The sequence below is a fragment of the Canis lupus genome, chromosome 24, assembly GCF_003254725.2.
Source record: "Canis lupus dingo isolate Sandy chromosome 24, ASM325472v2, whole genome shotgun sequence".
In the NCBI taxonomy this organism is placed as follows: domain Eukaryota; kingdom Metazoa; phylum Chordata; class Mammalia; order Carnivora; family Canidae; genus Canis; species Canis lupus.
In genome coordinates this window covers 29,584,917-29,607,290 of record NC_064266.1, presented here as the reverse complement: position 1 = coordinate 29,607,290, position 22,374 = coordinate 29,584,917, and the positions used below count along the sequence as shown (strand labels likewise).

Sequence of the window (22,374 nt, the reverse complement as noted above, 5' to 3'; positions counted from 1 at the left end):
AAAGATGAATCTAATGCAGTCCCTGGGTCCTATGGAAGGTTATTATTTTGTATTCCTTTCTTTGAGGGCTGTCTTTATTATACTGTCTGTGACATACAGCTTTGTCACCAACTCCTTTAGGATTCTATAGAGCCTTTAAGATCTGATACTTGAATTTCATATCCAGGCAAATGAGTATCCTGACTTTTATTTTACTTCATTGTATTACTAGTCTGGTCTTACACTATGTCACTAATAAAGCGCTTCATTTGCAAATTTAGCATCTTAAGGAAAGGGTAGCCATGATTGAAGGTATGAATCTCATTGTGCACATATACTCCAGAGTGGTGGTTTGGAAATTTTCTCACCTCCACACTGGTCATCTGTATGGAGAACAGTTTGAAATCACATCACTACAGCTAGTTCTTAGTGCTGATGATGGAAGAGAGCATTGGAATGGGTAATACAAAAATAATGTAATATATGCACAAGATTATGGGTATTAAGCTTATATTTCAAAACGGTTGTCTTTTGATCTGGGAATTGATACTGTTTGCCAAGTAAACTAACAGGCTCTTCTCTGTGGTTTTCTTGCTCATTCTGTCATGATTCTGACATCTCAGACCAGTCCTCCTAAAATAGTCCTGTTGAGTTTTACTTACAGGTAAGTAATTACTTAGGTGTTAGTTGTTAGAAGTCAGTAGTTTTAATAGTTTGTTGGTTTGCTAATGTGACTACATCTAAACCAATTTGTAGTTAGGTGAACCACACATAATGTAGATGGTTTTAACAGAGTTTAGTCAGTTTGCTTAAATTTGCCTAAGGTGGCTTCTTGACTGTTTTGCTTATTGTTCACAGTTTCTGCCCTCAGTGACATACTGCCAGATTCAGAGAACCAGGGCATTTTATTTTATTTTATTTTATTAATTATTTTATGAAAGATTTTATTTATTTGTGAGAGACAGAGAGGGGCAGAGGCATAGGCAGAGGGAGAAGCTGGGAGCTTGATGCAGGATATCCCAGGATGCCAGATCACAACCTGAGCCTGAGCTGAAAGCAGATGCTCAACCACTGAGCCCCCCAGGCTGATAAAATGTCCTGAACCAGGGCATTTTATTGGCAAGAGAGCCCTGTTGCCAGCCACCTTCCTCGTCATTCGGCCAGTGTTGTCTGTGCTTGCTTTTGTAATAACTTTTTACATATGTGTTAATAATATAGCATCCTGCTTTCCATAACAGCTCCACCCACCCACCCCCTGCCCTGCCCCCACTGCAGACTGGTTCTGCATTTATCACAGCACTCTTCTCTTGAGAATTTGAGGAAGGGGGAATTGAGGATGGGAGAAGACTGGAGAACTGTTTCTTTCATCTTTTAAAATCCTTCTCGATTTCTATTAAATTCTTAGACCTTAAGGGAAGGGCAGGAAGTGCCAGAGTTGAACAGCTTTTAGGGGCTGAAGTTGCTGTGGACTCCATCGGGTGCAGCCTCCTCCTTGTTGTACAGCCAACGATTTCATGTAGGATGTGCAAGTTAGGTGTCAGAATTTTTACCTTAAAACTGGAATGTAAGGAAATTTGTGTCAGATTCAGAATCCATTACTTGTCTTTACACAACAGAAAAAAGGTCTTTGGAAACATTTTGGCACTTTATTTTACTTGAATACAGCAGAGTGGTAGAAGTAGGGGGAAAGCCCATCTTTTTAGTGTTAGGAATTCGAAAAATGTAGGTGATTGGATGTTTACAGATATGTTTGCACTTGCGCTGGCTCTTTTGTTCCTGTAAAATAAAGTGTTGAGCCTGGATGATCATAAAAATGTGATTTTCCTTTATTAATTATCCCAAAGTAAAAACTCTGCTGAGGACTGTTTGTATTACAGTCTGTTTGCATTAATTCTGTTAACCTGTTTACTTTGTTTCCCCCACTGTCTTGGATAGCTGTCAGATAGACTTTATTCCTTCCTATAAATTACTCCAAAACAATTTTGTGTAACAATTCAGAATTCAGATGGAAGACATTATGAAAGTAGATAAAGAATTCCTTGCAGTTATATATCCCTGAAGATTTTATCTGTTTATCATGAATTACTTCATGAAATATTTTGTTCCCTTGTATGTGGGTCCATCCATCTTCTCTAAAAATGTGTTTAACAGGTCTTCTTGAAAGATAGTTTTATCAAGCTGTTTTAATTGCTTCCTCTTCAACTCGTGGATGGATCAAAACTGTCCTCTGCTGCAGTCTGCTTCCCCCCCCGCCCCCACACACGGGCTTTCCTTTTTTTCCTTTTCTAGACTGTTGTACTTTATCTATAGAATATCCGTCTAACCTCTGCCCACTCTCTGAGTACCCCAAATAGAACATCTCCAACTCCCGACCTCTCAATTGTGCTGTTTTCCTTTGCCTTTCATTTGCTCAAGGCAGCTCCATGTAGTGCTGAGAGCTGAATTGGAACCCAGGAAATCCAATTCTCGTGCTTTGGAATAATTGTGAGCCTTTGGGCAATCAGACTCCTTTGACCCTTAGTTTCCTTATCCTAAAAAAAAAGGATTGCGTTGCCTGAGCTTTAAGTTCCCTCCCTGTTCCTTCAAACTTAGCCTATCCAAAATAAAACTCATCCATCTCCTCTCCCGAAAGGTGTTTTTTTGTCCCTGTTCTGCAAATGAAGAAACTGAGACCCAGGGAGATTGAATAAATTGCACACATCATACAATCTTTGTGTTCAGAACTTTAGATATCTTCATTCCTATCCATGGGTATTACTGTTCCCCACAAAAAGGCATTAAAGTGTAACAAGTCAAGGTCTTATGTTGCTTGTGGAGGCCTCTTGAGAGTGAACATGGAGTATTATTTGTTAAGCCCTTTGTCCTCCCCCATAAGATTATAGATTGAATTTTCAGGGCTCTGAACTTTGAGCTCTATTGTTAGAAGATTTGTTTCTTCAATCTTGAGTTCACTGATTTGATCGTTCCTGAGCTGGGTCAGTTGACATGATGGCATGTGGTCTAATGATAAACAAAAAAGTACAGTCAGGTTTTACTTTGCGGTGTGATATTTAATATAGTTCTGGTTGTACCTGGCTTTCTTCTACTACTTACTGCCCTTAATAGTGATTCTTATCAAGCAAGTTGATTTTTATCATCAGATTAGGAATTAAAATGTTTTTTTCTGATTGAAAAGAGCATTTTGAGATAAGTCAGTGATTCATAGAAAAACACAGGTTTTAAAATGAGGTACTTATTGGAATGCCTGGGTGGCTCAGTCAGGTAAGTGTCCTACACTTGGTTTTGGCTCAGGTCGTGCTTGTGGAATCGAGCCCTACATCAGGCTACATGGTCAGGGTGGAGTTTGCTGGAGATCCTCCCTCCCTTCCCTCCACCCCCTCCCCCAATGTGTGCACAGGTGCACTCTCTCTAAAAGAAATAAAATCTTTGAAAAAAAAAATGAGGTATTTACTATCTGTACGGAAAAAAATTACACAAATTTTTCTTAGCACAATATACTTCATGGTTTCACTGTGAATTAGATATTGATTTAATAAATAATGATGATAATAAGCATATTGGGAAGCTAATACTTCCATCTTCTATAACAGGATATTATCTGTTTTTGTAAATAAAGTTTTTTAGAACACAGCCAGACCCATTCATTTGCATATTGTCTGTGGCTATTTTCATGCTACAATTGAATTGTTGCAACAGAGATCATATGGCCTGTAGAGCCTAAAATATTTATTATCTGTCCATTATAAAAATATTTACCACCTCCTATTACAGGAAGAAGCCAATAGAATAGACCTGAGCCAAAACCAAGAGTGGAACACTTAACCCACTGAGCCACCCAGGCACCTGTAGACTGTTGAATTCTTGAGCTAAGTACTTGGATTACTTGGCAAAAGAATGAATGAAGAATACTGAGAAATTTGATTGGACTCAGAGAACAGAATAAACAGAAAAGGAAAAAAGACAGAGCCCACTAGTTACGATGAAGAAAACAGGAGCTCAAAGCATTTTCTGAGCTTTCCCATTTATTCACTCACTCATCTTGTAGGTAATCATTCAGAAGCCCAAGTATCAATCTTGATAGGACAGAACGGAGTTCCTTCCCAGAGGATACGTAACCACTTAACAGCTGATGGCATGCGCAGACAGGGAAAATGGGAAGAGATGATATCATGGTGATACAGCTACTATAATTTACTGCTTTTCACAAGATGTTTTCAGTGTTTAGGGAAGTTAGGTTAGACAGCCCCAAGAACATGACACCAGAATAGAGTTTTGAAGGATGAGACCGGAGAGGAAGGACAGTGGAAGGATTTTCCAGATGGAGATGGAGACATAGCTTGAACAAAGATCTGTCGAACAGTGCTGGTTTCAGAACCCGCAAGTGCTCAGGATAGCTGGATGAATGCGGGAAGGTGATATCAGAGCAAGAGATGACCAGGGGCCAGATTGCTTATGCAGGGCCCTGTATTGTGAGGAATTTGTATTTCTTTCTGAAGACACTACAGAGATACAATTTCATTTTCTTTACACTTTAGGAAGACATACTCTTGGTACAATGAGGGATGAGATGAGGGTAGGAGGCATGAAGAATAAAGGCACTTGGGAGGCTATTTCAAGTTTAAAAAAAAAAAGACCAGAAAGAGTAGGAATAAATTAAAGTGGACTGGAGAAGAGCCAGGGGATTCAGGAATTTTGAAGGAGTTGAGGATGACTGAATTCTTGGCTGGGTGGCAGATAGTGGGACATTAGCCTCTGATGGGGGGACATTGGAGCAAGTATCTATGTGTGTAAAGGTGGTATGGAATTTGATTTTGAAAGAATTGTGGATTTTTGGTGCAATCTGTGGAACACCTAATTGGAACTGGCCAAAATATGGTTGGCTGTGTCCACTTGGAGGTCTAGAGGAGGGCTTGGATTTGGGAATGTACAGTGGTCATGGTGTAGAGAGATGAAGTTTGGCAACTGAGTAGAGAACTCAGCAAGTCCTGGGGGTAGTAACAGTGTACAAACCCTGGGGACACTGACATTTAATAGGCCTTATAATAGGAGATGCCAGGGAGGGCACTGAGCTTTGGAAGCCTGCAATCAGAGGAAAATCAGCAGAGGATGCCCTCCAAGATGCCAGTGGGATGAGAATTAAGAGGAGGAAAAGGTCCATGATTTAAAATGCTGCAAGGAAAATAGAATAGAGTCTAAAAATACCTAGGGAATCATTGTTAAGAGCAGTTAGGAAGTAACATGGGAAGAGAAAATATAGGTGTGGCAGGGATTTGTTAGTATAGTTACTATTCTAGGATCAAGTTTAACTTGTTTCTTTGTTGAGCAGAGAACATAGAGAGAGGTTTAGTAATAAGGAGTGGAAATGATTCTTCCATTCAGCACATGTTTACTGTTATAAGCCAGGTCCGTTCCATACTCAGAGTACAGCATGAACAAAAGAAGGCTCACGTTTGTGTACATGTGTGCACGTGTTGCACAGGTAATAAATGTATAATCAACGTGTAATATCAGGTAGTAATAAGTGCCAGAAAGAAAACTAAAGTAGGAGCATAGAGAATGGGGACAGGCTGGGGGCAGAGGTATGTTTTCTGTGGAGTGGTTAGGAAGGACATCACTGACGAGGTGACATTTGAGGAGAGAGACCTGAGTGAAATGAGGAAGGGCTAAACTGCACAGTAATCCAGAGTCTGAGCTCAGATTGAGAAGTGGGAGAGGAGAGAGGATGGATCCCAAGTATTGATGGAAGGGTTAATTGTCTTCAAGAGAGAGCCACCTTCCTCCGACGCTGGAGGGAAGCGTGGGATAAGCAACACCAGTGGCTGCCATGTAGCTAACGTTTCCCATGTGACACACACTGGAGATTCTCATCCCTTTTAATTCTCCTGAAACCCTGTGAGATAAGCATTGTCACCATTTTGCAGGAAGAGGTTTTACCTGGCTAATCATTATTAGAGCCTGGATTTACACTGCTTTTTGGCACTTCACACTTTTGCTGTCATCGTCCTGTAGATTGCCACAAGCCTAGTGACAGACAGATAAAAATTTGTGCGGTTTGTGGAGGGTGCCAGAGTGGGGAAGTGAGAAATTGAGGGCTGCCTTACCTGCTGTGGACCCTCTCTGTGGTCCAGAATGTTTGTCAGGAGTCTTGGTAAGGGGTGCTTGGTGGGGGATGTAAGGAAGGTGGCACTACCCAAGCCCCGCCTGCCTTTGTCATTAACTCTTCCCCAAGTGAGTTGTTACTCCCTGTGTTCAGTTCCTTGCTCTTCTAAAATCCCCACTGAGCAGTAGCATGGGATTGCCTTATTTGCACCTGCGGTTGTCAAAGTGGTTCTTAAGAACCAGTCTCAGGGGGATGGATCCCTGGGTGGTGCAGCGGTTTGGCGCCTGCCTTTGGCCCAGGGCGCGATCCTGGAGACCCGGGATCGAATCTCCACATCGGGCTCCCGGTGCATGGAGCCTGCTTCTCCCTCTGCCTGTGTCTCTGCCTCTCTCTCTCTCTCTCTCTCTCTCTCTCTGTATGACTATCATAAATTAAAAAAAAAAAAAAAAAAAAGAACCAGTCTCAGGGCTGAGGGTGGGCGCAATTAGGTTATAAAAATACATATTCACTGTGGAAACTCTGAGGTGTACCTGATTGTTAAAGTTGCTTCCCATGTCCTGTTTGCCCCAAAGGGCCTGAGAGTTCAAGGGCTGGAGCCTGTTAAGAGCAAAGGTCCTGTTCTTCCTGCCATCAGATGTGTCTTCTGCTGTCCTTGTGAATGTGCCCTTGTTTGTGTTTGTGAAAACACATGCTCTTGAAATAAAATAGACCCCTGGGACTGAGCAGGGATTGTTTAGAAGGCAGAATTCTCAAAGCATAGTAAATATAAATAATTTCTGAATGAATGGTAGAATAGTGTGTACCTGATGTTTTATTTTTATGTTTTAAGTGTCCAAAACAGAGCACAGGGGAACTGGAAATGGCACAGGCACCGTTGCAGAATTTTTGAACTGGAGAGAGAGATAGTAATAAAAAAAAGTAACTTTCAAAATGTTACATTGGGGGATCCCTGGGTGGCTCAGTGGTTTAGCGCCTGCCTTTGGCCCAGGGCGTGATCCTGGAGTCCTGGGATCAAGTCCCGCGTGGGGCTCCCTGCATGGAGCCTGCTTCTCCCTCTGCTGTGTCTCTGCCTCTCTCTCTCTCTCTCTTCTCTCTCTCTCTCTCTGTGTATGTCTCTCATGAATAAATAAATAAAATCTTAAAAAAAAATGTTACATTGAAACCTGGCACCCATTTTTCTTAATAGAAGCATTGTCAGGTGGGTGAGTGAGTGTAAGAAGGAATAGTAATTTTTATATTGTTTGCTTTTTACATTATTAGCAGCTTGTCTCCTGAAGGTAATTTTTTTCCCCTGAAGGTAATTAAATGCTACATTCATACATAAGCACTGAAATGCAGTGAGGAGAGCAGGCATCCTGTCAGTTTTCATTTAATTCATAAATCATACATATTATTTTTCCCCCTGTTGACAAATTTCCTGGTTTGCCCACACAGTTAGGTATTGCAGAATATGTCTGTATTATCTTTCTAATTAAGTTGTGGGACTCTGAAGTTACTTTGTTCTTTATTGAGCCCAAAGGATCTAATCACAACTTTAAAAAAAATTTTTATTCTTTCTTTCTTTATTTACTTACTTACTTATTCATGAGAGACAGAGAGAGAGGCAGAGACACACAGGCAGAGGGAGAAGCAGGCTCCATGCAGGGAGCCCAATGTGGGACTTGATCCCAGGACCCCAGGATCATGCCCTGAGCCCAAGGCAGGTGCACAACCACTGAGCCACCTAGGTGTCCCTAATCACAACTTTTGAGTGATGGCAGCACTGCAACAGAAGTACATGCTTTGGGTTATATTTGTTCATCCATTCCTGCTATGTAAAATTCAGCTTTGCAAAAAGATTGCATAGTTTTAGTTTTATATATATATACATATATATATATATATATATATATATATTTTAAGATTTTATTTATTTATTCATGAGAGACACAGAGAGATTGAGAGGCAGAGACAGAGGCAGAGGGAGAAGCAGGCTCCATGCAGTGAGCCCGATGTGGGACTTGATCCCGAGTCTCCAGGATCACACCCTGGGCTGAAGGCGGCACTAAACCGCTGAGCCACCCAGGCTGCCCTAGTTTTATATTTTTTAAACAAGTACCATAAAAGAGAGGTAAAAAAGTAGAGGTAACTTGAGAGAGTGCTTTGTAAATTATTAGATACTATTTGGAGAAATAAAAGTAGATAAATGCTTATTGAACGCCTACTGCTGTTGTTGATGACATCTGCCATTTTGTAGGGTGCTGGTGCGTGGTGATCCACAGAGTGCTGTAAGTGATTTCACAGTAATAATGTGAGGTTTGTCAAAGCTCACATCTAGTGAACTAGAGCAGTTATTCTTAGAGTAACATCATTCCCACTCAGATCTCACACACACGTTCTCTCTTTCAGAGGATGGGGTGGGGTTACCTATGCAGCATGAATATCAGTAAAGGTACTGGCAATAGTATCTTGCCTGTGAACAAATTGGTGGTGGGGAGATTTGGTTTAGAGTCAGTCACCACCTCTTTTTCTTCAAGCTTTCTTTTTGCTGGGTAATCAAAATCAAGCCACATTTGGGTGAGCCCACCTCTTCCCCAGTCTTTCCAGCTTGTGTTTCTCTTCCTTCTCTGATGTGTGCAGGTCCTGTGATGACACAGGCCCTAGGGCTGGTAGGCCTGTGACCCTTGTGGCCACCTCCATTTCCTGGGCTTTACTGGGATGTTCACACTTCCCACCTCTTCCTTGAGCTTCCTCCATGCCCAGCTCTATTTCCTGTTGGCTTATTTCTTGGGATGTATTCCTTAAAGTAGAATTGGCAGATAAAAGGACTCAACAGTTTATAGATCTAGTGGCACCTTGCCTGAATACTCTTCAGAAAGGTTGAAACAATTAGGGAAGTGCTATTAGCAATGGTAAGTTGGACCTGTTTTTCCCACATTCCTGGCAGTGCTGTGGCCCTGCAAATTTATTTGCATGCTAGTTTGTTGTACTTAATCAGAAGTTGTGCTTTGATGGCTCTGCTGCATTATACTTATTCTTTAGATATTAAAAGGTAATTTGTATTGACATTGGTAGGATTTTCTGTATTTTTTTAAATGATTGATTTTCCTTTTGTTGAGCAGAATTTTGAGTACATGTGTCTAATCAATAATTAGACACATGTACTTTTTTATTACCTGGAATTTATTTTTCCACCTTTTTCTTCATTTCAAAATTTGTAGCCATTTGTGATGGCTGAGAATCTTTGTTTTCTAGGGTCTGATCATTTGAAGTTGACAGATAAAGGAGATAAATTTGTACTAACATTACCTAGAACTGACTCCACTAGGATGAAGGTTAGGGATAAAATTCTCTTAACTGCCCTGATTCAGAGCACTTATTACTACTGTGGAATTCACGGGTTTCTTTTTTTTTTTTTTTTTTTTTATTTTATTTTATTTTATTTTATTTTATTTTATTTTATTTTATTTTATTTTTTTTACGGGTTTCTTTTGAAGTGAATCCTTGTTGTATCAAATGCTGATCCTCGCAGCAGTTCTTAGAATCATCATTTACTAATTTGACTTACCCTTCTCTTGATTTGGCCAATTCTTCTGTACCTTCCTTTGTTTCCCGGTGAGTCTGACCGCTTTGCAGTGTGTTAGCTCTTTGGATGCTATGCTGTTTGTAAGTAAAGTGCTGATAGCATTTTATGGTTCTTCTTACAGAAAACCCCTCAGACTCTGGGAGAAAAACACCAAGTGGACAGATATTAAACCGATAAATTATAATTGTGGCCCCAAGAATCACAAATCCTTCCTTTTTCTCAGTTGCATCAAACTCATCATGAACTAACTTAAAGAACAATCTGTCACATTTTAATCTTCAAGTTCTGCTTACTGCCTGCACATCACATTCATTTGGATATAAGAAATAATTCTGAACATAAGGATAACAATGTGCTCCTGGAATGGTTTCCTGAGGGAGCGATGTTCTGTAGCTTTGTGGGCTGTCCAGGAAATCAAAAGTGCACAGTAAACATGAGACCTGGAAGCTGAAATTCTGGGATCCCTCCCTGGTTCATACATGAGAGCTGTAGACCTCAGATAGTACTACTAGTTAGTAATTCAGGCAGCCCCAAATTCCAGATTCCTTAGGCTAGGGTTTTTTCTGGTTCCTAGGATGCCTCAAAGTGTTTCTGAGCCTCCAGTGCTGGGCTCTAACTGCTGTGCTACTCAAAAGTCATTTATGAGAAAAAGTTCAGTGTCGTCATGAGCATTATGGTTAGGTGGAGATGGGGCTTAAATATGGGTACAGTAAAATCAGTCACTTAAAACTCATACTAAATACTGGAATGGAGCTTATTTTGTCAAGTAACATATGCACATAGTTTAAAACACCAAATAATAAAAGGAGGCATGTGATGAAATGCAAGAATGACCTGTCCTGTCTCCTACAAGATTCCCTCTCTGGCCTTCAGGAAAACTACTTCTAACTCCCTTTTTTAATTGTATATATTCCTATTTCTCGATTTATCAGTTGTGACATGATTTATTGATTTCCTTCCAGGAGAAATGAGGACTTTGTTTGTTTTTGCCCCCTCTCTTTCTTTTCTTTTTTATTTCTTAAGATTTTATTTATTTATTCATGAGAGACACAGAGAGAGAGAGAGAGGCAGTGACACAGGCAGAAGGAGAAGCAGGCTCCATGCAGGGAGCCTGATGCGAGACTCGATCCCCGATATGGGACTCGATCCTCTTCTCCAGGATCAGGCCCTGGGCTGAAGGCAGCGCTAAACCGCCGAGCCACCTGGACTGCCCTGCCCTCTCTCTTTCAACTCCCCTCAGTATAGTCACATCGTTATTTAAGATTCTTCTTTTAGTTTCCTTTGTAATTTAATATGCCAGCATCTTTTATAACTTATTTTATCTACAAAGATAGTATCTTTTTGATTCTACCCAGCTGAAGCAATAAATTAGGGTTAGGTAAGATTAGGTAGGGTTAGGACCATGCTCTGGGGGTGGGGGGCGTTGACCCATTACACAGGTTATTGTGTTCTATGTTCTGTAGAAGCAGCCTCTACTCTGTGTTTGCCTCATGTGTCACAGTTAATCCTGAGACCACCTTAAATGTTTTATTTTGAATTTTACTATAATTTTTGCCTTTTCTTTATGTTTTACAGAGATAAGTATCTTCCTTCAATAGATGATAATGAAAATACAAAAGAAAGAGAAGCAGGTAAGTGATCACATATCTTTTTTTTTTTTAATATTTTTTAAGATTTATTTATTTATGATAGACATAGAGAGAGAGAAAGAGAGAGAGGCAGAGACACAGGAGGAGGGAGAAGCAGGCTCCATGCCGGGAGCCCGACGTGGGACTCGATCTGGGACTCCAGGATCACGCCCTGGGCCAAAGGCAGGTGCTAAACCACTGAGCCACCCAGGGATCCCCATATCTTTTAAGTGAATGCATCCAGCGTACACTGCCTGGTGCTTCTTTATTAGGAGCAGTTACTGGCAGTTAGGACTTACCTCTTAGCCTCTGGGGGTTAGCCTGCTGGTGCTTTTTCCCATTCTCCACATGGTCACTGAGTGCTCTTGTGCTCAGGTCCGCTCCATATAGAAATAAGTATAATGAAAACTGTAAGTCAAAATGTTATTCAAAATTAGATATGTGGAAGAGAAATTTTTCTTCCCTTGGAACAGCTTTCCAAGTTTTTATAGAGATATGGTCAATTCTTTATAGTTTATGCATTTATTATTTTGGATGTTAGGTTAATCTAAAAGCATTCTCATTCAGAAAATTCATACTCCTTATGATCTGTGGAAGTTCCTCCTAGACAAAATAGTGAACTAATTAGAAGGATGCGAACATCAACTATTGGGCATTTGGTTTCTTGAAGGGGAGGAGAATTGATAAAAACATTTGACCTGTGTGACCCATCCTGCCAAAATCTTTTCCTTAGTTGGTCCTTCTGTGTACCCGGTGGTTCCATATTCAAAGGAACCCAGAGACCCCACCCAGTATGGCTCAAGGACGAGAGAATGGGGACTTGCCTCTGTCTCTTCAAAACAGGCTATCTCTGATGGGCTGGTTTTCCTTTTATAGAATTGAGTGACAGTCTGGTAACTGGGAAGGTCTGAACCCCTGCCTTTCCCTGAGTGAGACTCTGTGCAATGAGGTTGGGTAGAATCAGCCACTTTGCTCTCTGCTTCTAGGAAGCACTGACTAGTCAGAAACAGGGTGACCTAGGGATATGGTTACAAGGATTATTCTCTGTTCTGTCCCAGTGGATATGTCCTTGTGAAACCAAACCAAAACAAATTGAGGAAATAATTGACTTATCTGCTGCCAATTCTTAACAGGAAGAGCGATGACTACTCTCCACACACTGATTTCTCTTCCTATCCTGACTCTCTAGTGTCATCAGCTGGTAGACAAACACTACAGAGAATGCAATTCTATCTGCCAGGAATTTATCCTATGGAGATACTCAGACAAGTGTTATCTGGATGAACAAAGGTTTCACTGCAGCTTTCTTTATAGCAGCAAAAATGGAAAGGAACCTACATGTCCATCAAAAAGGGGACTTTTTAAATCATGGCACATCTACCTGTTAGAATATTAAAATCTCTGTTAAAAAGAACACATTAGGGCAGCCCTGGTGGCACAGTGGTTTAGCGCCACCTGCAGCCCAGGGTGTGATCCTGGAGACCCAGGATCGAGTCCCGCGTCTGGCTCCCTGCATGGAGCCTGCTTCTCCCTCTGCCTGTGTCTCTGCCTCTCTCTCTCTCTGTCTCTATGAATAAATAAATAAATAAAATCTTAAAAAAAAACCACACACATTAGGGCACCTGGGTGGCTCAGGCGAAGCATCTGCCTTTGGCTCAGGTCATGATCTCAGAGTCCTGGAATCCAGCCCTGCATAGGGCTCCCAGCTCAATGGGGAGCCTGCTTCTTCTTCTTCCTCTGCCTTTGCCCCTCCCCCCTGCTCATGCTCGCTCTCTCTCTCTCTAAAATAAAATAAATCTTAAAAAAAAAAAATTAAAAAGAGAACACATTACTGAAGAAAACCCCAAGCCTTCAAAACTATCATTTACAAAACATGGGCAGATCTATATTTCTTAAAACATTCTGCATATTTAATGTTCTAAACATTCTTTAAGATAAGCTTTTATTTCAGTAAAAATACTCCTTTTTTAAAAAAAGTAATCTCTGCATCCAGCATGGGGCTTGACCTCACTACCCCTAGTTCAAGAGTCACATGCTCCTCCAACTGAGCCAGCCAGGCACCTCTTTCACTAAGAAGCTCTTTACCCAAATTACACCAACATAAATTCATGTTTCTTTCTCTTGAGATTTTACTGGTTCATATTACCAGTCTGTCGGCCAGCTGTTGTATAGTCTTCATTAGCTGAGTTTTGTTCAGATAGTAATACTGATGAATAGGGTGGGGTTTCTACTTAGAAGTTAGTATTAGCTATGGTAGAGGAGTAAGTTAATTAAGTGGAGTCACTTTCAGAAGGAATTGATCCTGCTTCTCTTCTAGGTACAGTTGATAGACCATAATGATGACTGAACTGCCTGGCATGGAAATAGAAACTTAGGTTCATGCCAAAGGAATCCATAGGTACCAGGATTGATCATATATATAGTGTTTATTGCCTGACAGAGACTTTGGTAGAATAGGATTGGAATGACCACTTCCCCATCTAACTTTGGACAAGTTCAGCCTGTTTTTCTATCACTTGAATGGGAGTAATCGTGCATGCCTCACAAGGTGTTGGATTAAATGGGGTAGCTCATCAAATGCTTGGCATTCAGTGTGTCAGTGGCAAGGAAATCATCCAGTAGAATAAGAAAATTAACCATCAGACTTTGTCCTTTTCCTTACTGTGTTTCTAAAAGGTGTTAGAAGTAACAGCAAATAAAATGTCTGCTCTTTAAAAACTCTCATTCCTGTGAATTCATTTTTCTCTTCTCTGGAGGAAAATGATATGTAAAATACATTCCAATCTTAAAAAATCCACATTTCCTTGTCCAAAGTTTTATCAAGGTAAATTAAACTGAGATGAAAGATTCTACAAGTTAATCAGAACTTTGTAATAAATAATCATACTTCTTATTAACCAGAAAGGGCATAACAGGAGTAGTGTACCAAGGACAAAGGGTTTAGAGATTGACTTTGTATTGCCTAAAGAAGTGATGCAAGAAAAATAGACTTTAATAAAACTTTAAAAAATAAGTCACTTGGGTGCTATAGTCTTTTATCTATATTAAAGAATAAACTTCTGCTAAGAAATATATATACATCTTAATCCCTCAGAACACTAAGCAATGTTAGGTAGAAAAACATTTTGCCAAAGGAATAAAATGTGAACTCCAGTCACTGAAAACCATTGTAGCACTACTGATGTATCGAACAGCTAGAACTGTTCCTTTGTAAGGGGACGAAATCTGGTGTTAGTGGTAACAAACCCATAGTAAGTAAATACTGGTTTTTATTCATCCCAATTCCTTGCATGGTACTGAGAGAAATGGAAAATGTAGTTAATATTATTTGATATATTTTATGGGTAAGAGGTTTTTGGTACATATATCCGCTGTAGAGGATAGTTTATGAGCACAAGTACAATAGGAATAGGTAATACTATGAGTAGGATTAAAATTTGGAGCTTGACCAGAAGGTTAACCGAGACTTGCAGTAATCAGGAGAGAACCTGCTCTCCAAACTCCACGACCAAAAATCAGATCAGTAGAGCCCCTCTTTCTAAGACTTCTAGAAAATGAAAAGGTGGGGCAGGAAGAGTTTTCTTCAGATAAACGCTGGGAATCTCAAAGACCTTCGTATTGTTAGACCAGGTTTCCTTCTCTAGAGTGAATATGGATATAATTTATTTACTAAACAAATATTTGTTGAGTTTTTCCAGCAGTTATTCATCAAGAAATATTTGAGGGTCTGCTTTAGGCCAGCTACAAAATTGACTAAAAGTTAGGTTTTTTTTCTTAAGAAAGTTTAGTCTGGTTACAAACAGGCAGTTGCAGTAGGGGAATGGCATATACCTCAAAAGAGCCAGGCTTCTCTGCATTGCAGGTCGAAGAGTGACGCTCTGGAACTGGGGAGTATGGAGGTTTGGGGCATGTCAGTCCCACCAAAGACTCTCAGAGTGTTTTAAAAAGATGTTGTCTTCTGAGTAGAGCCAAGTTTTAGTCAAGTTGTTTCAGAGGACCCAGGAGTAAAGTTTGGGAGGGCAGAGAGTAATATGTGGGTGGGTTTGGAAAGGTGAAGCATATGATAGTAAAGGAGAGTGGAAAGCCCTGGAGTGTGGAGTGCTACATTTTGGGTGGTGACCAAAATAAACTAACATAAGAAGCATGGTGGATTGGGATGCCCAGGTGACCTGAGCCAGGCGATTTTGGCTCAGGTCATTGGTCTCTGGGTTAGGGGATCAAGCCCTGCATTGGGCTCTGCACTCAGCAGGGAGTCTGCTTGAGATTCGTTCTTTGCCTCTGCCTCTCCCCTCACTTGTACTTTCCCTCTAAATAAATAAATAAAATCATAATGAAAAAAAAAGTGGCATGATGCATTTAGCTGGGCACCACATTCCCAAAAGAAGTGGTCTCAGCTGTGCTCTATTGGGGATAGGTGAGAACTCCCATCCCTAGGATGGCATGTACCACCAGTATAGACCACCAAATAATGACCCACAACTCAGAATAGTGAAAGAGAGAATAGCAAAATTGATCATATGGATGAATAAATAATTCGTATCTTAGACTTTTCAGCATCACACTGCAGAAGATCTTAAGATAAGGGCTAATGCCAGTCAGATCTTCCATTTGGCAGTCACTGGAGGGCCTTTTCAACATACCTGAAGATGGAGTGTTAGTAAATTGCTTAATACAACCAAGATTTTAAACACCCTCATCCTGGATTCATGTTTCAAAAGGACTTAAAGTGGACCTTACCCAAATTCTCCCTCCTCCAAAGAAAAAGAAATCTGAGCATTGAATGCTTTTCTCCATCTTTTGACATACATTGACAGATATTCTATTGTTGTCCTAAGTCATTCTGTGTTCTGAAATATACTTGAGAAGGCAGAGCACGGTGACCAGGATAGTAAAAGAACACTGACTCATTTCATACGAAGTATGATGGATGAAACTAGGATTATGTAGCCTAAATAAGGGAACCTTTAAAAGCATCCTGTGGAGGAAAAGATGAAATGTATCTGTTGCTGGACCTGTGGATGCGAATGGTCACATGGGACGCATTATTAGAAGGCAGGCAAGGTACTTACTAAGTATTGTTTTCTCTCTTTCCTTCTTACTCTTTTCTGTCTGCATTTAAATTTCATAATCTACCTGCCCCCAGTTTTTGTTACTGCCTGGAATTAACAAGATTTAGATTGACTTTGCAGATTTGGAGAAGCTAAAATCTTTGAGACTCTTGAAATATCATAAGAAAAAGTGTCATCCCCCCTCTCCTCGCCCCCCAGGTTTTAAACGCAAAAATACAGTAATAGAGATGGGGACTGGAATGACAGATTCTAGGACTTGGCAAGAGGGAGTGTGAAGTTTGCACATCTGTGCACCCCCCTTCAGTCCTTAACTTACCACCTCCCCAGCAGTATTTGATGCCTGTCTTGGAGTGTAGTACTCTTTATCTTCTGGCTTCTGTGATATCACACATTCTGACTTTTTCCCCACGACATCACTGACCTGATTGCTCCTTTTCACCCTCTCTGTAGGTTCTTCCTCTGGGGACCCTTAAATATCAGTGCGTGTCAGGGTTTGGTCCTGTTCTTCTCTCTTTGTCCATTCTTCCTGGACAGCCTGATTCATTCTTGTAGAAATGTCTTTTGGAAAGTATATCTGAGAGCCTCTTGGACACCTCCTCTTGCAGTAGCCTTAGATGCCTGAAACTGACCTCTCCTCCTCCTGGTGCTAACCAGCTGTGGCTATGTGAGGAGCCACATCTGGGTCAGAATGCCTGCTCTGTCACCCAGAGCACAGGACTCCTGGGTAAAGAGGGATTGAATATTCTAAGTGGAAGAGAACACACACACATACACACTCATACACGCACACACACACACACACACACACACACATAGTTGGTCATTGTTTCTCAGTCTTGCTCACCCAGCATAGCCTGCTTGCCAAATGACTGGGCCCAGTACAATGGCAGTAATAAAGGCAAAGAAATGTGGGTTTTTGCCTTTAGTATATCCCATGGTCAGATAACCGTAGAAATATTCTTTCAGAAGGAAGTGAAGGTGAAAGAATAAGACAATCCTGATTTTAATTGGAAACTAACTTTTGCCACCTGAAGATGTCTGCAAACTGACTCATAGTAGTGGTTCTTATTTTCTATTTTATCATTTGGACTTCAAAAAAATCTCAAATTTAGATAAACTTTTCTGTTCATTTTTATGTTGAGCTAATTTCTTGATACTGTCTAAACATAAAACTTTTTTTTTTAAGATTTTATTTAAGAGAAAGCGTGAGAGAGAGAGAGAGCACGAGCATGGGGGAGGAAGAGTGAGGGAGAAGCAGACTCCCCGCTGAGCAGGGAGCTCGACCAGGGGACATGATCCTAGGACCCTGGGATCACAACCTGAGACCTGAGCTGAAAGCAGACACTTAACCGACTGAGCTGTGCAGGTGCCCAACATAGAACATTTTCATCTTCCTGCTGGAGAAGATGGAAGATTCTGAGGCAGATAGCCGCAGAAGCTGGCTGAACCTTGCCGAGATACACAGAAGTACTTCTGGATGGAGGGCATGCAGGGGGCCTTTCCAACTTGAGTGCAAAGAGCACTCTCTTTGCCCAGCACTCGGTCCCATGTGATTGTGGTGCTGGTGCCTCTCATATTCTGCCTTTGAATCCTGAATCATGATAATTTGGAGGAGTATGAATTGTCTGCCAAAACAGCTTTTCCTGTTCATTATTAAAGCCTTTAAAATTTTTCTATTACATATATGTGAAAATATTTTAATTACAAATATTACAAAAGTAATATCCTGGTTATTGAAAATGTAGGTGTCTATTTAGAAAAATTAAACATCCAAATTTCCATAGCCTCAAATGATTACTGTTAACGTTTTGCCGATATTTTTCCATTCTTTATACACAGGAATTTGTTGTCATTTGTATTTACATGTACAATTTTGTAGACTTTTTCTGTTTTTCAAATTGAAAATACTAATTTCATTCAATAACTGTATGATTGAGTTTTACCATAAGCCATAAAGATATTGGGGAGTACTTCAGTCACTGCCTTGTGAAGCTTACATTCTTGTGAGAGACGGATGAAAACAAGTAACTTTCAGAAAGTTATAAAGAAAGAATGGATGTTATCCACAGTCCTATTTCTCACACATAATGATGGTTAATATCTATGTATCCTAAATTTATTTTTAAAAGTTAGTGTTGAGAAATAGCATTTTGGGGGCATCTGAGTCGGCTCAGTGGTTGAGCATCTGCCTTTGGCTAGGTCATGATCTCGGGGTCCTGGGATTGAGTCCTGCATCAGGCTCTCCAAAGGGAGCCTGCTTCTCCCTCTGCCTGTGTCTCTGCCTCTCTTTCTGTCTCTGGTGAATAAATAAATAAACTCTTAAAAAAATAGCATTTTTAAAAAACAAAAATGGGATTAGATCATAGATTTCCCCCCCTACTTCCCACATAGTATGGATTTTTTAAATGTCAACTAAAACTTTGTAATTAATAATGTGTAATATAATAAAATAATATAACAGTGGCTGCATAATACTGTTCCATATAATGGATGTGCTGTTAATTTATACATTATTCTTTATAAAGATTGACAAATAAGTGATTTATAGTTTTTCCTCCCTTTTAAAAATTCTGTATGTTACTCAGCTTTTGGAGAACCTAAATATTTCCTTAATTTCTGTTATAAAAGAAATCATTCAGTTTATTATTATTTATTTTATTTTTTTAATCATTCAGTTTAAAAGCATACCCATAATTAAAATATTGGTATTGTTGCTATACTTCCCTGAAGAAGGCTTTTTAATAGTTGATGGAGCTGTCAGCAATGTCTGAGAGGACCATTTTTGCCCTATCCTTATATTGGATTTTTAAAAATTGAGATATAATTCACATCCCTTAAATTCTATTACACGTTTAAATTGTGCAATTCAGTGATTTTTAGTACAGTCACAATATTGTATAAAGATCACCACTATTTGATTTCAGAACATTTTCATCACCCCCAAAAGAAACCATATGCCCATTAGCAGACACTCCTCATTTCCTCTTCCCTCAGGGCCTGGCATCCACTAATTTACTTCTTGTCTCTATGGATATGCCTATTCTGGGCATTTCATATAAATGGAATTATACAATAAGTAGTCTTTTGTACCTGGCTTCTTTCACTTAGCATAATGTCTTTAAGGTCTATACATGTTGTACCATGGGTGATCTTATTTAGAGTCTATTTTGACTTTCAAGTACTTGAGTGATTCTTGGGAGGATAACCCAGATTTGTCCTTGGACCTGTGTTTGGGAACCATTGACATAGGCCATAATCTCTCAATTAGTTATTAAATCCTTTACAAATGACCCAGATCCAGTTATCTGGATTCATAACTTTAAGTGTCTTTTCCAGGAATATTGTAGGTTGCTAATTTTGAGTCAAAGAAGTGGGTTTTATTCCTAACTGCAGTTTATGAGCTGGCATTTTTGGATGTCTTTTTTATCAGTTGGCCTCTCCATTTCATCCTCTGTTCTAGGTTCTCTGTATTTAGTAAATTGTCAGTGTAATGTAAAATATTGTTGGTGCTGTGGTCCATCATTGCCAATCTGTTCCCTTTAGGGCCATTTTCAAAGTGGTGATTTACTGTCCTTCTTGGTAGAATCTGAAAACAGTTTATTGAGGCTCTTTGCTGCTTCTTTACTGACCTTGAGACACATGTAAGAAATATTTTTTGTCATAGTTTTTAATCCTCAACAGATATCTTTTCAAGACCCCAAAAAGGTGCCTTAAAAATAAAAGTATTTCTGGTAGATTATTGGCTTTGGAGATTTAATGTTTTTTAATTACTAATATCTGCCTCTTAGGATATTTCTTCCTTTTTAGCATTGACTAATTGTGCAGCATTTCTTGGGGTTCCCTTCTTCCTGTAGGATGTCCCCGCTCTGCAACTCCCTAGGAATATAACCTTTTTTTTTTTTAATTTTTTTTTAAGATTTTATTTATTTGACAGCACAAGTAGGCAGAGTGGCAAGTAGAGGCAAAGGGAGAAGGAGAAGCAGGCTCCCCGCTGAGCAGGGAGCCCAATGCGGGACTTGATCCCAGGACCCTGGGATCATGACCTCAACCAAAGGCAGACCTTAGCAGACTGAGCCCCCAGGTGCCCCGAAATATAACCTTTTGACTAACTTATTTCATCTCTTTGACCTGACTATCTTATCTGTAAAATGAGGGGTAGAGCAGATGACTATTTGTGATTCCTCAGAGTGGAATTGCTGAGATGTCAGGTAGTTACATGTTTACGTTTATAAAGAACTATGTGATCTTCTCCCAAAGTGGTTATATAGGCCAAGTCCATTTAACGTTTCTAACCAAGTCCAGTCATACTGGTCTGGTGGCCTAGCAATCGTTATGGTTTCCTGGGATGTATGTCATAAAGTGCTCAGTGAAGTGAGCACTAGCTTTTGGCCAGAAGGTCCAGATCCAGGTTCCGCCATTCACTGAATGTATGTCTGTGGGTACATCACCTAACATCAGTAATCTTCTATTTCTTCATATACAAAATACATGTCTTTACACTAATATTTCAGCATTCTTGTAAAGATTAGAGATATCATGAAGCATGCTTTGCATAATTCCAAGTATATCTATGTGATATATATCCAATAAGTGTTAGGTGTTGCTGTTGTTACTGTGTAATGATTGAATATTGAGTTTCCACCACCTACATCCATCTACCTTAACTTTGGAGGGCCCTAGCTTTCAAAAGATAGACCTTGAAATGAGGTATGAGTTGAAAAGTGGGTCCCACTTTGTCTACAGTGAGCTGCCTTGGTGGAATTAGGTTTTGAATATGTTGTCTTTAAAATTCTCTTTAATAAACTAACTTGTATTTGTTGTTTTTTTAGTGTGTCCACCCTTGCATGCTAAGCAAAAACTTGTTTCCTGAGGGTCAAGTGTCTCTGGCACAGAATTGAGTAATATCCCAGGGATGGCTGTATGCTCTCAGGTTCCAAGCTTCAACTGGGTACCTATTACTGCAGTCTCAGATTTCTTGTTGCCTGTTTTTTCTTTTTTACTTCTTTTTTTTCTTTTTATTGTGGTAAAAAGTATAACACAAAATTTGCCATCTTGACCGATGTCTTGTATTTTAAATTCCTTTTAAGTTTGCTTAGTATCTCTTTTTCCTAAACCATCCCAAGTACTAAATCAGCAGTGAGATAGTCAAGCTGAATTGTCTTGTCTTTTTTTTTTTCTTTTTTTTTTAAAGTAGGGAGTGCTGCCAGAATGACCAATTCTTTCTGAACTTAGGCTTGTTTATGACACTGGACTTTATTTATGATAAAGATCCAAAAAAATCCTTTTTTTCTTTCATCTTTTTCTCCTGGGATTCTCAGTGTTATGTTTGGGAGTATTAGACTAGGGAAGGGATCTGGAAAACACAGAAGGGGAAACATGCAGCTGAATTTTGCACTCCATCACTCCAGGGTGGGCCACGAAGTCTGAGCACAGATGGGTTACTCGAACTCTGGAAGGAAGCCATACCACCTAGGCAAGGGCCTGTGCCTTCTACCCCACACCAGGCCTCTTGTTAGGGGAGCAAACTAGTCACACATGGAGCTGTTCTAAGCCATCATGCAAAGATGATTTTGACCGGCTTCCTGGAAAGCCTGCTTGTCCCTCCCATGCTCTCTTTAAATTATTTCTTTGTTCCCAACCCAGGAGAGTGTGCTGTTGCCTGAAACCGGCACCCATGTTATCGGATTATTGCCAACCTTAGCTTGGTTATGAAATGACAGATGTACTCTGTGATACCAGACCCGAAGGTATGAGATGTGACTTCTGTTTCCAAAGGGATATTTCCTGAAAGTGGTCACCTTGGGAAGTTGCACCTTTATTTAATGGTGCTCAGAACAGCTTCAGAATTTCCTTTTTAGGGATGTCTGGGTGGCTCAGTGGTTGAATGTCTGCCTTTGGCTCAGGTACTGATCCAGGAGTCCTGGGATCAAGTCCTGCATTGGGTTCCCTGCACGGAGCCTGCTTCTCCCTCTGCCTATGTCTCTGCCTTTCTGTGCCTCTCATGAATAAATAAATAAAATCTTTTAAAAAAAA

At 40.1% G+C, this 22,374-nt stretch overlaps 1 protein-coding gene across 6 annotated transcripts in view; it reads left to right on the top strand.

Annotated features, from left to right (window-relative positions):
- Positions 1-22,374, top strand: part of CHD6 (chromodomain helicase DNA binding protein 6) — a 203,653-nt gene that overhangs the window by 43,703 nt on the left and 137,576 nt on the right. For 4 of the 6 annotated variants that reach the window (XM_025470093.3, XM_025470092.3, XM_035705855.2 and 1 more), the window contains one exon: positions 11,220-11,275. In XM_025470093.3, coding sequence (XP_025325878.1) covers positions 11,243-11,275 — 33 coding nt within the window. In that variant the 5' untranslated portion in view covers positions 11,220-11,242. Of the gene's footprint in view, positions 1-11,219; positions 11,276-21,984; positions 22,089-22,374 lie in introns of all 6 variants that reach the window. The other 2 variants (XM_035705853.2, XM_049100161.1) reach the window with 1 other exon arrangement.